The 15,328-nt window shown below is 45.5% G+C and overlaps 1 protein-coding gene across 1 annotated transcript in view; it reads left to right on the forward strand.

The window, feature by feature from the left end:
* The window catches only part of ACBD6 (acyl-CoA binding domain containing 6), a 266,804-nt gene that overhangs the window by 229,884 nt on the left and 21,592 nt on the right, over positions 1 to 15,328 (forward strand). Inside the window, exon 6 of the mRNA XM_063939798.1 lies at positions 2,317 to 2,406. Coding sequence (XP_063795868.1) covers positions 2,317 to 2,406 — 90 coding nt within the window. The remainder of the gene's footprint in view (positions 1 to 2,316; positions 2,407 to 15,328) is intronic.

The raw sequence follows: 15,328 nt of genomic DNA on the forward strand, positions 1-15,328 counted from the left end.
TTGTCCTGTCTTCCACCCTTTTTAATATTTCATTGTGACCGAGCAGTTCTTGGTGTCCTCTTTTTACCTTAATCAAGAGATTGTGGTCCAGCCTTCATCTCTTCTGAATTGTCCTCCAAAGAACGATCTTTGGATGTGGTACGGGCTCTCCGTACATATGTGGAGAGAACTGCCTCTATCAGGAGGTCAGATACCCTCTTTGTACTGTTTGGTTTTCACAAACGTGGCTGGCCTGCGAATAAGCAAACCTAGGCCAGATGGATTAGAATGGTGATTGCACAAGCTTATGCGCAGGCTGGACTCCCAACTCCTGCTGCTATTAAAGCCCATTCTACTCGGTCTGTTGGACCATCTTGGGCAGCCTGTCGTGGCGCGTCCATAGAACAATTGTGCAAGGCAGCTACGTGGTCCTCATTGAACACGTTTATTAGGTTCTATGCTTTTAATACTTCCACCTCCCAGGATGCTTCCTTTGGATGCCGGGTTCTCATACCCGCTAAGGTGCGTCCCCTCCCTTGAGGAACTGCTTTAGGACATCCCCAATGTATTCCCTGTGGAACACAGTGTACCCGCTGCAGAAAAGGAGTTTTATGGTAGACTTACCATAGTTAAATCTTTCTGAGAGGTACACTGGCTTCCACAGGGCGCCCACCCTGACGCACTTAGCTTTTTTGGGTTTGTATGGCATTAGCCGCTAGTCTCTTCTCCTGTCGTGAGAACGTGGTTCTATGTGACTAACGTCCGCCTTATCTTTTACCTGCTTCTGCATTGGACTGGTTAACAAAACTGAGCTCACAGTGCCTGGAGGCGGGGTTATAGAGGAGGCCCCGCAATGCATCCTGGGACTGTCTAAAGCAGGCATTCCCAACCGCTGTCCTCAAGGCACACCAACAGTGCAGGTTTTAGTGATATCCAGGCTTTAGCACAGATGGTTAAATCAAAATAACTGAGCTACTAATTAAGTCACCTGTGTTAAAGCCTGAATATCACTAAAACCAGGACTGTTAGTGTGCCTTGAGGACAGAGGTTGGGAATCACTGGTCTAAAGCTTTAGCCTGTTGGTGCCTCTGGATGAAGATCCGTCTCTACACCCTGATGTATTCCCTGTGGAACCCAGTGTACCATAAATCTCCTTTTTTTTTTTTTTTTTTTTTTTGTATCTTTAATGTTTTGTGTCTTGTATCTGGAGGTCACTCTTCAGTGTGTCACAGCAGAACAAAGTTTGAGAACTACTGTGCTAGACCTTTTCAAAACAGAGAACCTGCATACCCAGCGAAGTCTGCGCTTCTGGTTATTGACCTGGCTTACCGTAAAAAAAATAATACAAAGTTCTGAAGCATATGTTAATCTCCAGGCTACAAATGATCAACCTAACCTAAGCAAACGTGCTTCAATAAAGAAAGGACAGCAATGCCACTAATACCCCTTTCACACCAGCAGCTTTGAACACGGGTTATTGGCACGAGCGCGCATAACCCGTGTTCCTGTACGGTGTGAAAAGTACCAGGGGCAATATACCGGGTTGAGCGACCCGGTATTTCAACCCTGCTAGCAAGCAGGGTTGAACGCGTGTTCAACCCGGCTCGCTGTGTGGTGTGAACAGGAGACGGGTCAGTGCGACCCGTTTCCCATTCACAGTGTGTGGACGGGCGGCGCTTGGAGATCATGTGATCTCCCAGCACCGCCCATGCGGCGTCACCATCCCGGCATATTGCCAGGTTGCAGTCTGTGGTGTGAAAGGGGGTATTGAGGTGGGTCGCACACTGGGAGCTCCCGTGTCAGACTCCAGGGTGCGACCCGCCTCAGATGGTATGAAAGTGATATTACTCATACTCCCTTTTACTGCTGTTATAAGCCGGGGTCGAGGTGCAGTCTGAAAGGGGTCTACTTGCCTATATGCCTGGTCAAACCTGCAGAGTGAACGGGGTCTGACCCGGCTCTATTGCGGGTTGGACTCCAATTGACCCGGCATTTTGATGGATAGGGGGGTTTCTGTTTTTATAACTTGTACTGGTGCATCTGGCATCTGCAGAGAATAATTTTGTCTACCCCTTTCTAGACTGTGATATTAAGCCACCTAGCTGCATTGTATCCTAGATACATAAGTAGTATATTGTAAGTTCACTTGAACCCACTCAAGGGATATGATCCGGCTGCTATTCAAGTGGCTGAAGACACCAGCTATAATTTCTTTTAAAAATTTGTATTTATTCCTCAAACATATATAGCTGTCCATGTCCGTGAACTATGGTAACATTAGATGTATACTGCATCCTTGGAATCCTATTAAATGTAACCTTTGGTTTTGTTTTTTAGGGCCGTAGCCTCTTACACTGGGCCTGTGACAGGGGCCGCACAGAGCTAGTATCCATTCTCCTGTTTCATAACGCTCACATAAATATGCAGGTAAGGATGTGTTGGGGATTATGTGGATTAAAGTAATTGTGTAACTGAGGGCAGGTAATTACGCATCATAACTGTATTTAGTTACAGGGTTTAACATGCTGCTGAAAGATAGACAAACATTGAACTGTTTTCTCTGAATGTGTAGGGGAGTATTCAGTTCATTTCAGTGTTACCCTGCGCACAGTGCCTAATGCATGTGAGAATATTCTGTGTGTGGTGAGCGGAAAGGTTGTCTATGTTGCTAAGTGCCGGTATTCCAATGGCATTTTGCAGGCATTGCCAGCAATTAATAATGCCCCATAGAGGGATCGAATCACGTTTTGTAATTTTGGCAGTAAGTTAAGGAAAGTTAATGCCGTCCAACTAGACTGTATTTCCTTTAGCTGGCTTCTGTGTAACTCCCAATGAATGCATAGCATCCTGGCATGTTCATCTTAGAAGAAGACTCCCTATTTTAATAACTGATTTTCATTTTTGCGGCATCTGGAGTTAATAAATAGTGGTTCAGGTTTGTATATACCCGATTTGCAGATAAAGGGTAACTCAGACAGCACCGTCACCTACACTGTAAGCATCACCAGTAGTCCTTAGTATGCAAGTCACCAATGCAGTATCACTGATGTATTGCAAAATTAATTGTCATGAGTTACTTGCTCTTTGTGAATGGAAAGTCTGAATTCTCACAAATATTAGGCAAATTGGGTCTTCCCCCCACTGTATGTTGCCAAGAGGGATGCCAGCGTTCATGTGACCGATCTCTGAATCCTGACACCACTTAGGAGACCGTCGCCGGATCCCCGACAGCAGACATTCCGAAGGTGAGTATCGGGGTTGGGGTTAGGGCCAGGGGTTAAAGTTAGGCACTGGGTGGGGTGTATGGATCGTAAAGTATGAAAAAGTTAAAAAAAATTGAAAAACTCATGTCGACCTTTTTCCATGCCGACCTAATGGCAGTGGTGACCTATTTCCTGTGTCGACATACTCAATGTTGACCAAAAGGTATCGACCTAGAGTCCGGATACCCACGGGGGTGGTTAGGCCCTAGCTGCTACCCCTGGAGGGTTAGCCCTACCCGACACCCCCCGAGGGCTAAGGACACGTTGGTCCACCCAAAATATTGAGCTGTGCAATTGCTTAGAACATATGAAATCATAATAAAAAAGGTTTATCTAAAGGATTGTTAAAGCGATAGGTTTAGATTGGCACCCAATGAATTTTGTCTTATAGCAGACACCTGCTCCCAAGTAAGAGTGTACAAAGAAGCACCTGAGGCTCAGTTTGTTTTTTATAGTTTCTTATTCAGGTTTTTATTATTATTATTATATTCTGCAGCAGAGCACACTGTGTTCCAAAGGGAATACATTGGGGAGTAGAGATGGATCTTGATCCAGGCACCAACAGGTTAAAGCTTTAGCTGTCCCAAGATGCATTGGGGCCTCCTCTATAACCCTGCCTCCGGGCACTATGAGCTCAGTTTTCAGTTGGGGTCTGCAGAAGCAGGTCACTTAACAGGTGGGCTGCACTGGGCAGCCCTGAAAAAGCTTCTTCTGACAGAAAATTTCTTCAAAACTTTGCTGTCAGCGCTGTATATCATGGTGACACTACAGCACTGTAGCTTCATCACCTTCCAAGCAGCGTTGCATACTCCCGCTGGCTCAGTTTCCGGGTACTTGCGGCGGAGACGTTCCGGCTTAGGCACACAGTCGCAGACGCTCTCCTGGTTCGCGTGGCTGCTACGTGTAGGAGGTAAGAGGGTCCCCCAGGCGGGACCCACCATTAAATCGAGTTCCGATCGCAGTCTAGGGAGACGGACTGCAACGCTGGCGTGAACATTGTGACCGAGCAGGGACCCCACTATATCCACCAGGGCATGAGAACACAGGTCGGATATACTAATGTCCACTTTTAATAAAACCCACAGTACCAGGTGGTGAAGTCCAGCATAGGGGAGATGGCGCTTGACCTGTAGCCCATCCCCCGGCCCAGGGCGCCATCTACTGCTGGTGTTCCCGCCCTGGAGCTGCCTCACATTCTCCGTCACTCCCTGACTGAGACCCTGGGCGCCATTTTCTAAAATAGATGCGACTGGTCTTCGGGACTGCAGGGCAAGGTCTCCTTTTGTAAACCCGCCTGTACATCAGCGCTGTGGTTTTACAAACACATAAGTATTCTACATGTCGATATTAAGACAGCATTAGTTAAGAACAAGTGTACCTCTACCAGAATATATTGTACGAGTATTCTGATATATACATCCGGTCTCAGACCGTGCATTGACGTGACTATGTGTGCCTGTATCTGCTATGTGATTTAACTGCGGTGTATTCCAGATATATTTATCACTGTATACTGTATCCTAGGGGACTAGGTGCGTCTGGGTCAATATATAGTGCGTCACAGTAATTACCTATTTCGTGTTTTCTACTGTGTGCTCAGTCACATAATACCAGAATTATTCGCAGGTGTTGTGTACGCGGTACTCCGTCACATGCTAACGGATTTATTCACAGGTATTGTACTCTGTCTGGCTTCATCGTACTAAACCGCTCTCTCTTGCATTTGTGTATAATGTTTAACATGTAGGGCAGTAAATCTGGGGACGCTCCTGCATCTTGCAGAGCACGCGCAACGGATTTACCCGAGGGGGAAATTTTGTGTGATGGTCTGTGTACTATGTCTCATACATCTCCCAGTCAGTCCGCAGCTCCTGTAATCAATCAGGAGCCAACCTGAGCTGCGTTCTCAAACCTACTCGGTTCTCTAGTTGAACACTTTATGCCCCCTATGGGACCACCTGTAACATTACATTCACTGATGTCCCCATGGTTACTCCACTTTGGGCGGGAAAATTTTACCTCACGGGTTGTAGCGTATGACTCTTTCCTTGAACCGTCAAAACCCTATTCCAGGTCACTCTTGTGTGTCTGGGTCATCTAAGCGGTCTGCTCCCTCCTCCCTATCCAATAATCTCTCTGATATTTTATCTGAAGAGAGGGGATCATGTTGTCCTGTCAGTCCCTATATTAGGTGTTTTTGACAAGGATTTTTCATTGCTAAATGATACCACTTCCCTTGTGATTACTGGGAAACAAATCCTACAAATCACTGATAAGAGAATTCCCCTACTGTGGTTAAACCAACTATGTTCACACGTCAGAGGGTAAAAAACTCTGTTACCACAATCTGACCATTAAGTGTACATCAGACAAGACCCCTGGTCTAATCCAGGGAAGATATTCCCGCGTCTACAACGGGCATTAGCTCGATATCCTCCCCCTGCAGAATTATATAACAAGTAGGTAATTCACTGCTAGTGAACTCATGTGTCACCCATCGGGTGTCGTCCACTCTGCCTCTCACCACTGTCCCCTCACTGTAGGAGCCGACAGATAAGCGTGTGGTGGGATGCCTGAAGTCTATTACTTCCTTACGGGTGTTGTACATAGACCACGATTGCGCCTTCTTGGGGCTGCAAAATAGATTGATGACTAGATCAGGCATTAGAGGAAGAGCTGCCCGAGGATATATCGGACAATGCCAGACATTCCCTATCTCACAATACCACCGCCACCTTTTTCTACACCATGAGGCGTCCCCTGAGGTGGGTGTGTTGGCTGCCAAGGCGTCTAATACGTCTGTCCTGGCTCGCCGTATTCTGTGGTTGAGGTCATGGAAGGTGAATCTGGACTCCAAAAGTCCTTGGAGGTATTCCTCTTTATTGGGGACATCTTATTTGGGAAGACCTAATTAAAAATTGGGTCTGAATTTGGCGGCTACTATGTCTGCCTTTCTCCCAAATGCTGCTACTTCTGCACAGAAGGCATAAGGTACCACTTTTCCCTGCTTTCGGCCTTAAGGGAAAGCGAAGGTCAGGCATACCCGAGATTGTCTTATGCTCCCAACATCCACTAAGCCTAAGGCCTAACTATCCTGGGCTGCTCATCAGCCTGCTTCTCATGACAAGCCTGCTGCATGATGGGACAGGCCTTCCCCTGGGGGATCCCAGGGTGGGGGGCCGACTTCTACAATTCATCCAGGTCTGGTTAATGACCACTTCAGACGCATGGGTGAGAGAATTTGTCTCTCACGGGTACGCAGTCTCTTTCAAGAGATGTCCCCCTCGACAGTTCTGCACAACAGTTATCCCTTCGGATCCGTTAAAGGCGCAAGCTCTACAGATGGTTGTGGGTTTCCTCCTGGATACAGGAGTGGTAGTGCCGATACCTCTGTCCCAGAGTGGCAGAGGATACTACTCGACCCTGTTTCTAGTCCCGAAACCTGATGGGTCTTTCCGCCCTATTCTCAACCTCAAATCAATGAACAAGTTTGTGAGAGTGTCCAAGTTCCGTATGGAAACACTGCGCTCAATTGTTCCGGCCATGAAATCCAGAGGCTATACGTTATCCCTGAATCCCTGAATATACGTTATCGCCCTTGTGTCTATCCGGACCGGGCCAGACTGGCTTTGATGGCGTTGCTCTTGAAGCTTCACTCCTGAGGGCCAAAGGATTCTCCGAGGCAGTCATCCAAACTACGCTGAAGGCCCGCAAACCGGCATCTGCGCGGATTTATTATAGGGTCTGGAATTCTTACTTCACCTGGTGTGCTGCTAATAATTATGAGGCTTACGAATTCAGTACTTACAGACTTCTGGCTTTTCTGCAACAAGGCCTGGACTTAGGCCTTTGTCTGGCCTCCCTCTAGGTTCATATCCCTGCCTTGTTGGTATGGTTTCAGAGAAAAATTGCGTCTATTCCTGATGTTCATACTCTCACTTTAGAGTGTTTTACGGATTCAGCCTCCCTATGTCCCTCCTGTGGCTCCATGGGATCTGTCTGTTGTTCTGAATGCCCTGTAAGAGTCTCCATTTGAACCTCTTGAGTCAGTGGACCTTAAATGGCTCACGGTCAAAGTCCTGTTCCTACTGGCTATTGCCTCTGCTAGGAGAGTGTCGGACATAGGCGCTTTGTCCTGTCGTCCACCCTTTCTGATATTTCACAGTGACCGGGCAGTTCTTAGAACTCGTCCTGGTTATTTGCTTAAGGTGGTGTCATCTTTTCACCTTAACCAAGAGATTGTGGTTCCGGCCTTCAACTCCTCTGGTTTGTCCTACAAGGAGTGGTCTTTGGATGTGGTACAGGCTCCCCGTATATATGTGGAGAGGATTGCCTCTATCAGGAGGTCAGATTTCCTTTTTGTACTTTTTGGTTTTCACAAATGTACCTGGCCTGCAGCTAAGCAAACCTTGGCCAGATGGATTAGAATTGTGATTGCACAAGCTTATGCACAGACTGGACCTTCAGCTCCTGCTGCTATTAAAGCCCATTCTACTCGGTCTGTTGGACCTTCTTTGCGGCCTGCCGTGGCGCGTCTGCAGAACATTTGTGCAAGGCGGCTACGTGGTCCTCAGTGAAACGCGTTCATTAGGTTCTATGCCTTTGATACTTCCGCCTCCATGGATGCTTCCTTTGGACGCCTGGTTCTCATACCCACTAAGGCGCGTCCCCTCCCTTGAGAAACTGCTTTGGGACATCCCCAATGTATTCCCTGTGGAACACAGTGTACCCCGCTGCAGAAAATGAGCTTTATGGTAGACTTACCATTGTTAAATCTCTTTCTGCGAGGTACACTGGGTTCTACAGGGTGCCCGCCCTGACGCACCTAGCTTCTATGGGTTTGTATGGCATTAGTCACTGTCCCTTCTCCTGACGTGAGAATGTGGTTCTATGCGACTAACATCTGCCTTCTCTTTTACCTGCTCCTGCATTGGACTGGTTAACGAAACTGAGCTCACAGTGCCTGGAGGCAGGGTTATAGAGGAGGACCCAATGCATTTTGGTACAGCTAAAGCTTTAACTGTTGGTGCCTGGATCAAGATCCATCTCTACACCCCAATGTATTCCCTGTGGTACCCAGTGTACCTCGCAGAAAGAGATTTAAAAATGTAAGTCTACCGTAAATCTCCTTATTATTAACTGCCGAGAAACAGAGTATTGTTTCATAAACCACCTTCATCAGCTGCCTGGGTAAATGCTTGTTGAAGTGTTGTCTACAGAACCATGTTCTATGTCTCTGTACAGTCGGCAGTAGACAAGGAAAATGCCCTCATACCAGGAAGTTGAACCTCTGGTTTTCCGCTCAGTAGAAGAATAGACCAGGACATGTGCCTTTTGAAAATGGGAGTTATTTTTCTGTAGTCTGACATCCATTAAATAAAATGATTGCTGAAGGATTAAACAAGTGTAAATGTGGTGTAATGGAGGGTGTTCTCCTTTGTGTAATATTGCAGCTTTTAACGGGTTTTCTCTGCTCCAAAAAGAACCAACACAATATTTGGTTATACATTCGGTTATGCTTTTATTTTGTTCGGATTGTCTGCAGTTATCGTTCAGATTATAAATATGTTTATTTACTGCTTCAGGTTCTGCTTCATAGTACTACCTACAGTATGTAAAACTGGATAAGCGCTGGTTTGAGACCATTTCTATTCATAGTACTGACTTCAAAGATGGACTGTATAGTGTTTCTAGATTGTATTTCTGGCGTTTAATGGCAATAACTCTTTAAGTCCTTTTTGAAATGATTGATGTTGTGAAACACTGCTTCTTACACTGGTTCATTGAATGCATAACTGACTCAGTCTAGACAAAGGGGTTTATTTACTTTGAAGAGCTGCAGATTACTGGTGTATTTGTGCCTAATTCAGATCTGATCACAGCAGCAAAATTTTTCTCTAATGGGCAAAACCAAGTGCACTGCAGGTGGGGCAGATATAACATGTGTAGAGAGATTTAGATTTGGGTGGGTTATATTGTTTCCATGCAGGGTAAATACTGGCTGCTTTATTTTTACACTGCATTTTAGATTTCAGTTTGAACACACCCCACCCAAATCTAACTCTCTCTGCACATGTTATATCTGCCCCACCTGCGCTACACATGGTTTTGCCCATTAGAGAAAAGGTCTGAATTAGGCCCCTTGCCCACAGAATTTAAAACAGCAGTACTATGAAGTGCAAAACACATATGGTTTTGCACTTTTTTGGGGAGGGCCAAAGTGCGGATAATCTGTTGATTTGGAAACCATCCATTTAGTTAATAAACCCCCCAAAATGTATAAAGGTAGATCAAATCTCCAATAAGCAGAACTATATAGGACATAGGAAGACTCCAAGTAAATGTCAACAGCAGTGAGCAGCAAGGACGTTCTTACTAAACCATCCTTTTTAACCGGTTCCTTCATTTTAGAAATCACTCTAAAGCTGAGAATTGCTTTATTCCAGATCACTGAGTATCATATGAGAATAGAAGCCACATGGTCTTCTTTGGAACTGTTACCAACCATATATTACCAACATGGCGGCTCTTGCCAACCATATCATAAACCTTTTTTTTCCCATTTAACATGCAGACGAACCAAAGAAATCCAAAACAAAAGAGGAGAATGCATTGTTTTGGATCATTTTCAGCTTTTTGATGCCTTTAAAGTTCATACAAGTAAATTTCCTTTTATGATATGATTAGTAAGGGCTCTGTGCTGGCTAAGTGATTCTTGTCCTTTTTAGTCCAAGCTCTAAGTGCTTTGCTGTGTTTCACTGCAGGTCTTTGCTGGACATTTTTGCAGTCATAACTATAAAAGTTTTGGGGGATGGGAATAAACCTATAAACTGGTTTCAGAGGTCACCCAAAACAAGTAGGCAGAGGGGGAACCACCCTGACTTGAGACAGAAATGGCAAAAGTGGTTATAAATAGATTGCGTTGGGGGATAAAGTAAGTGGCAGGGTGAGGGGCTCTTTGAAGCTTTCAGAGGAAGACAATCCAGAGATAATAAATAGCAGAGTGAGCGTCTCCGCGGGGAGAGATTCTCACAAACAACATTATTATTGAACGCTCAATCCATTGCCAAATCCATCTCATTAGTGACAACAACCTGCAGCCGAGAGATCCTGAGGTCTGGAAGATTTTCCTGCTCCCAAGTCTTTGCTAGCAGAAACAGCAGCCGGTTTCCCGTAACATCAAGTGGCCGGTCTGCCATTACAGCTCGGCCTTGTGTTGGAAAATTATAGCTTTCTTATTTAAATTGCAGATCAGTTGTGTTTAAAGCAGAATCATGCTCCCTGGATGTGGATAAACAGCACCAGACTATAGAACTATGGCCTTAGTAATGCAGACCCTCACTAGGACTTTCAGCTTATTTAGATTATGCAAAATGAACTAAAAACCTAAATGGGAGAATTCAATATTTACTGATACTTTTAGGGAGAGATTCAATTAGCTATGAGGTTCAGAAAGAACTGGGCATAATGAGGGTTAAACGAGCAGGGGTAATTAGGGAGGTGAACAAAAAAGAGTGAGGTTTCACACCCAACAACCCCCCACCCCCTCGCGCAGTGTGCCCAGTTTCAAGGAATCTTGCGCGTCATTGAATGTCCCCTTTATGATCACTATTTGAATTTAATTGTTTCAAATGTAAAAATGGTTATAGAACTATGCAGTATATATGTATTTTTATTTTTTAATATATGTTACATTTTCTCTTACATCTTTCTCCCGAATTCCAGGGAGGTTAGCTTCGGAGTTTTTATAAAACTGATGTCATGGTGGTTTGGTCAATTGATATTGGCAGTGAATGAGTGATGCCACAGGCCGGCTATCAGTCAGGATCCCAGTCTGCTCCTTAGATTAAGTCCGGGAGGGGTAAAGAGGTCTTGGTAACTGTAATGAGCACAGGCAGAGTGAGGCACGAGGTCAGAGCTCCGGCTGTATTGGATTCAGATTCATAAGTTAATTGAGGGCAGAGAACCCCCTCCTAACTGCTCTCACCGCAGATCAATAACCATAAATATCTCTCCCAAAGGACACTACTCCACCTCCCATCTGTACCTTCCCAGCACACAGCTAGAGCCTGGCTTACAGGTGTAAGACTAATTGCTCGGGAGCAATATACTTGCCAGCACGCGGGATACATGGCAACTGGTTTACATGTTGCACTTCACATGCCAGTATTGGATACAGGTGTGTTTATAGTCATATATATTACATACACAAACTTCTGATCTGTTGTGTGTTCTTGTCTGAGCTGGGGAACAGTGACTCTGTCTGGGAGTGTTAGGATGTGATGATGGATGACTGTGTTTTGGTGGTTCCCTTATGATTTGGATGGGGTGAAGGACACCCTAGGATTAGTGTGCACAGGCATGATTCTGTCCCTCTCTGATTGGCAAGGTTACTGCTGAGAGGCTGCAGCTTTCCCAGCTGATTTGATTAGACCTCCAGCTTTATCCCTTCCCCGGCCCCCTCCACCCAGCACCTCCTGATCCTTTTAGCACAGACCCTCACTCCAATAACCATTGCAGCATCTTGTGCTCTCTTTTCAAGCTCAATTCTAACATCTCACAAGGCAGATTAGGATACTCTCAGAGAGGATTAGCAGGCGATAGCAAAACATGCACCGTGACACTCCCTTTCAGCCTTTTTAAACACCCATGTCATTCCATTTTATAGCTTTCCAAATCCCACGGGAGGCAGATACTATTCCACATAGTACACAAACGCCACAACAATTACAATTCCATCCTCTATTACATCTGCTGCTTAAATTGACTTTCACGGTAACGTCACTTAAGAGATCGTTTAACTTTTGTGTGTTGGGCCAAAGAAACAAACAGGAAAAGATGTCCAGAATGGTCCAGTAAAGACACTTCGCCACCAGTATGTTTGCTGGTTTTTGCCTCGCACTCACAGAGATGTGCCGCAAAATTAGCAAACATCGTCTACCGTAATAGACAGTAATGTGCTCAGATGGACATCACAGCAATGTAATTCCCTCCTGAGTATTAGACTTGTTGCTATAAAATGATCATGTGTTGTTGATGCTGAAAAGTTTGGTCTTCCACAGTGTATGTACTCTCATGTACTATTGCTGAATCACTGTGTTCCCAAATTACTAGTTTGTGGCTACATTTAGCAGATACCCGTTTCTATCCTAAACCCCATAAGATGGCATGAGATGGAATATAAAGACTAGGTACTCAACATTTGGTACATATATCTCAAATCAATTCAAGGACTACTTTAGTGGTTAAGTAAAATTAGGTTTGGTCCCTTGTTTACTAACACCCTATGCAAACATTTTTGGAGCGCCCTTCAAAATTCAGCTAGCCCCCAGCACTTGCTTGAAAGGGAGTTCCACTTTTAGCACAGAGTTCCCCACCTTTGATCTTTGCGCTTCTTCTCTGTGTCTGCAGCTCTGTATAGTGCTGTTACCACTGAAATAACTATTGACCATCAGCGAATTCCTGTCTGGGGATCCCTGTGAGAGAGGGGGTATCGAGGTACAAGCATCCCCTTCATCCGGCTTTGGGTCTCCGTTGTGTACTGTATATACAAGCCAATAGAGGAAGAAGAGGGATCTAAGGGGATGTGGACGTGATGAGAAACATAGCAAGAGGCTCTGTCTATCCGAATTAGACTGTAAATAGTTGCACATAGCAATAGGCAGCGTGTGTGTGCCCCTGTTGGGTCCCCACAGCCTTCATTTTTTGGCTGATCTCATTGGATGCGAGAGCAGCACTGGAGACATGTCTACCGTGGCCCAGCCCCTCCGGCCCTAGACACTGCATGGCTGTTTAATATGGAGAACAGTATCTGCAATGTTGTCTCATTGGTAGGCTCTTCTTCCTACCTGAGTATTTCTTTCACTGGCTATTCAATTCCCTAGAAGAAAACAGCTGAAAGAGGATACAAAAAGGGAACCTTGCTGATGCATCTTTTCTTTACTTTCACCAGGTTTATCTACTAGTATCAATCTCTCACTCACTGTTCACTGCCAGGTTGGTACACGGTGAGCAGCAGAATCTAGAAAGCAACTCTCCACTGTCCTACTATTCTTTTCCTCACACTGGGACAGATGTATTAACCTGGAGAAGGGATAAAGAAATGATAAGTGCAATGTGATAACGCACCAGCCAATCATTACGGATTTTAGAAAATGACAGCAGCTGATCGGCTGGTGCGTTATCACCTTGCGCTTATCACTTCTTTATCCCTTCTCCAGGCTTAATATATCTGCCCCAGTGATCTATGCTTGTGGTGAACCACCTCATTTTGATTATGCAGCAACAATTTAGAAAAATACAGACCTGGTGCATTTTAATTATTGTTGTCACTTGTATTATACCCTCTTATATGGCTTGTTATACTTTCATCGCTCTACTACCATATATAGTTACCGCACTGTGCTAATTCAATTAGCAGGGATTAACCAGTGCATTAATACCTGAGGGTTTACTTATCCTCTCAGCTTCAGGAGCAGGAAAAACGCATTGCTTCCGCAGTTTATGCATACTCTGTGAGTTTCCGTGTGTTGACCCCCGATTTCTGGCACAGGGAAAAGGCTGTAGTCTTTTTTTACCCGGCTGATAATTCAATATGCCTCTTTAGTATCACATTCGTGTTGATAGCGCTTGACATGTGATCTTTGTCTTAGGTTTCAGAACTTACATAGTGGGTCTGATTCAATTGTTTTTTTCCGTGGCTGCCACTAGATGGCGCCCCATGGCTACAATTCCATTGTTTAGCCATACGGTCGCCCACCAGCCGCAGGGGACACTAAAAAAAAAAATGTGTGCAAACTCGGCACTTTGGACATTCAAACCCGGTTTGTTTGAGCGTGACATGTGCGATGGGCATGAGCGCCCAAACATCAATTGAATTGTGACAATTGCTTGGGCATCTGAACAGTTCCATTTAGACAGGATTTTTAAACGCCCAAAATAATTGAATCAGCCCCAATCTATTATTTGTTTTATCTTCTATGTTGTAAGGGTTATGGATCAAAGGGTCGACTTGGTTAAGGTCGACAATCAATAGGTCGAGTACTATTGGTCGACATGGGGGAAAGGCCAACACATTAAAATGGTCGACACAGGGTGGGTCGACATGGATTTTTTTAAATGTTTTTGGTGTTGTTTTTTTTTGTTACATGACCAGGAACCCCAATTAGGGGTGACTACTGAGTAAAACCTCATTTCTCTTATGTCCTAGAGGATGCTGGGGACTCCGTAAGGACCATGGGGATAGACGGGCTCCGCAGGAGACATGGGCACTTTAAGAAAGACTAGGTCTGGGTGTGCACTGGCTCCTCCCTCTATGCCCCTCCTCCAGACCTCAGTTTACTACTGTGCCCAGTGGAGACTGGGGGCATTTCAGGGAGCTCTCCTGAGTTTCCTGACAGAAAGTATATTTGTTAGGTTTTTTATTTTCAGGGAGCCTGCTGGCAACAGACTCCCTGCATCGAGGGACTGAGGGGAGAGAAGCAGACCTACTTCTGTGAGTTGAAAGGCTCTGCTTTTTAGGCTACTGGACACCATTAGCTCCAGAGGGATCGGTACGCAGGTCTCACCCTCGCCGTCCGTCCCAGAGCCGCACCGCCGTCCTCCTCGCAGAGCCGGAAGATAGAAGCCGGGTGAGTATGAGAAGAAAAGAAGACTTCAGAGGCGGCAGAAGACTTCATGATCTTCACTGAGGTAACGCACAGCAGTAACGCTGTGCGCCATTGCTCCCATACACCTCACACACGGCAGTTACTGTAAGGGTGCAGGGCGCAGGGGGGGCACCCTGGGCAGCATATGAACCTCTCTTTGGCAAAAATATATATGTATACAGCTGGCCACTGTATATATATATATATATAAGAGCCCCCGCCAATTTTTAGTGTATTTGAGCGGGACAGAAGCCCGCCGCCAAGGGGGCAGGGCTTCTCACTCAGCACTCACCAGCGCCATTTTCTCCACAGCACAGCTGAGAGGAAGCTCCCCGGACTCTCCCCTCCTTATACCACAGTGAAAGAGAGTTTTAAAGAGGGGGGGGGGGGGGGGGGCACATAATTAGGCGCATATATACATATAAACAGCGCTACTGG

Source organism: Pseudophryne corroboree, chromosome 9, assembly GCF_028390025.1.
Source record: "Pseudophryne corroboree isolate aPseCor3 chromosome 9, aPseCor3.hap2, whole genome shotgun sequence".
NCBI lineage: Eukaryota > Metazoa > Chordata > Amphibia > Anura > Myobatrachidae > Pseudophryne > Pseudophryne corroboree.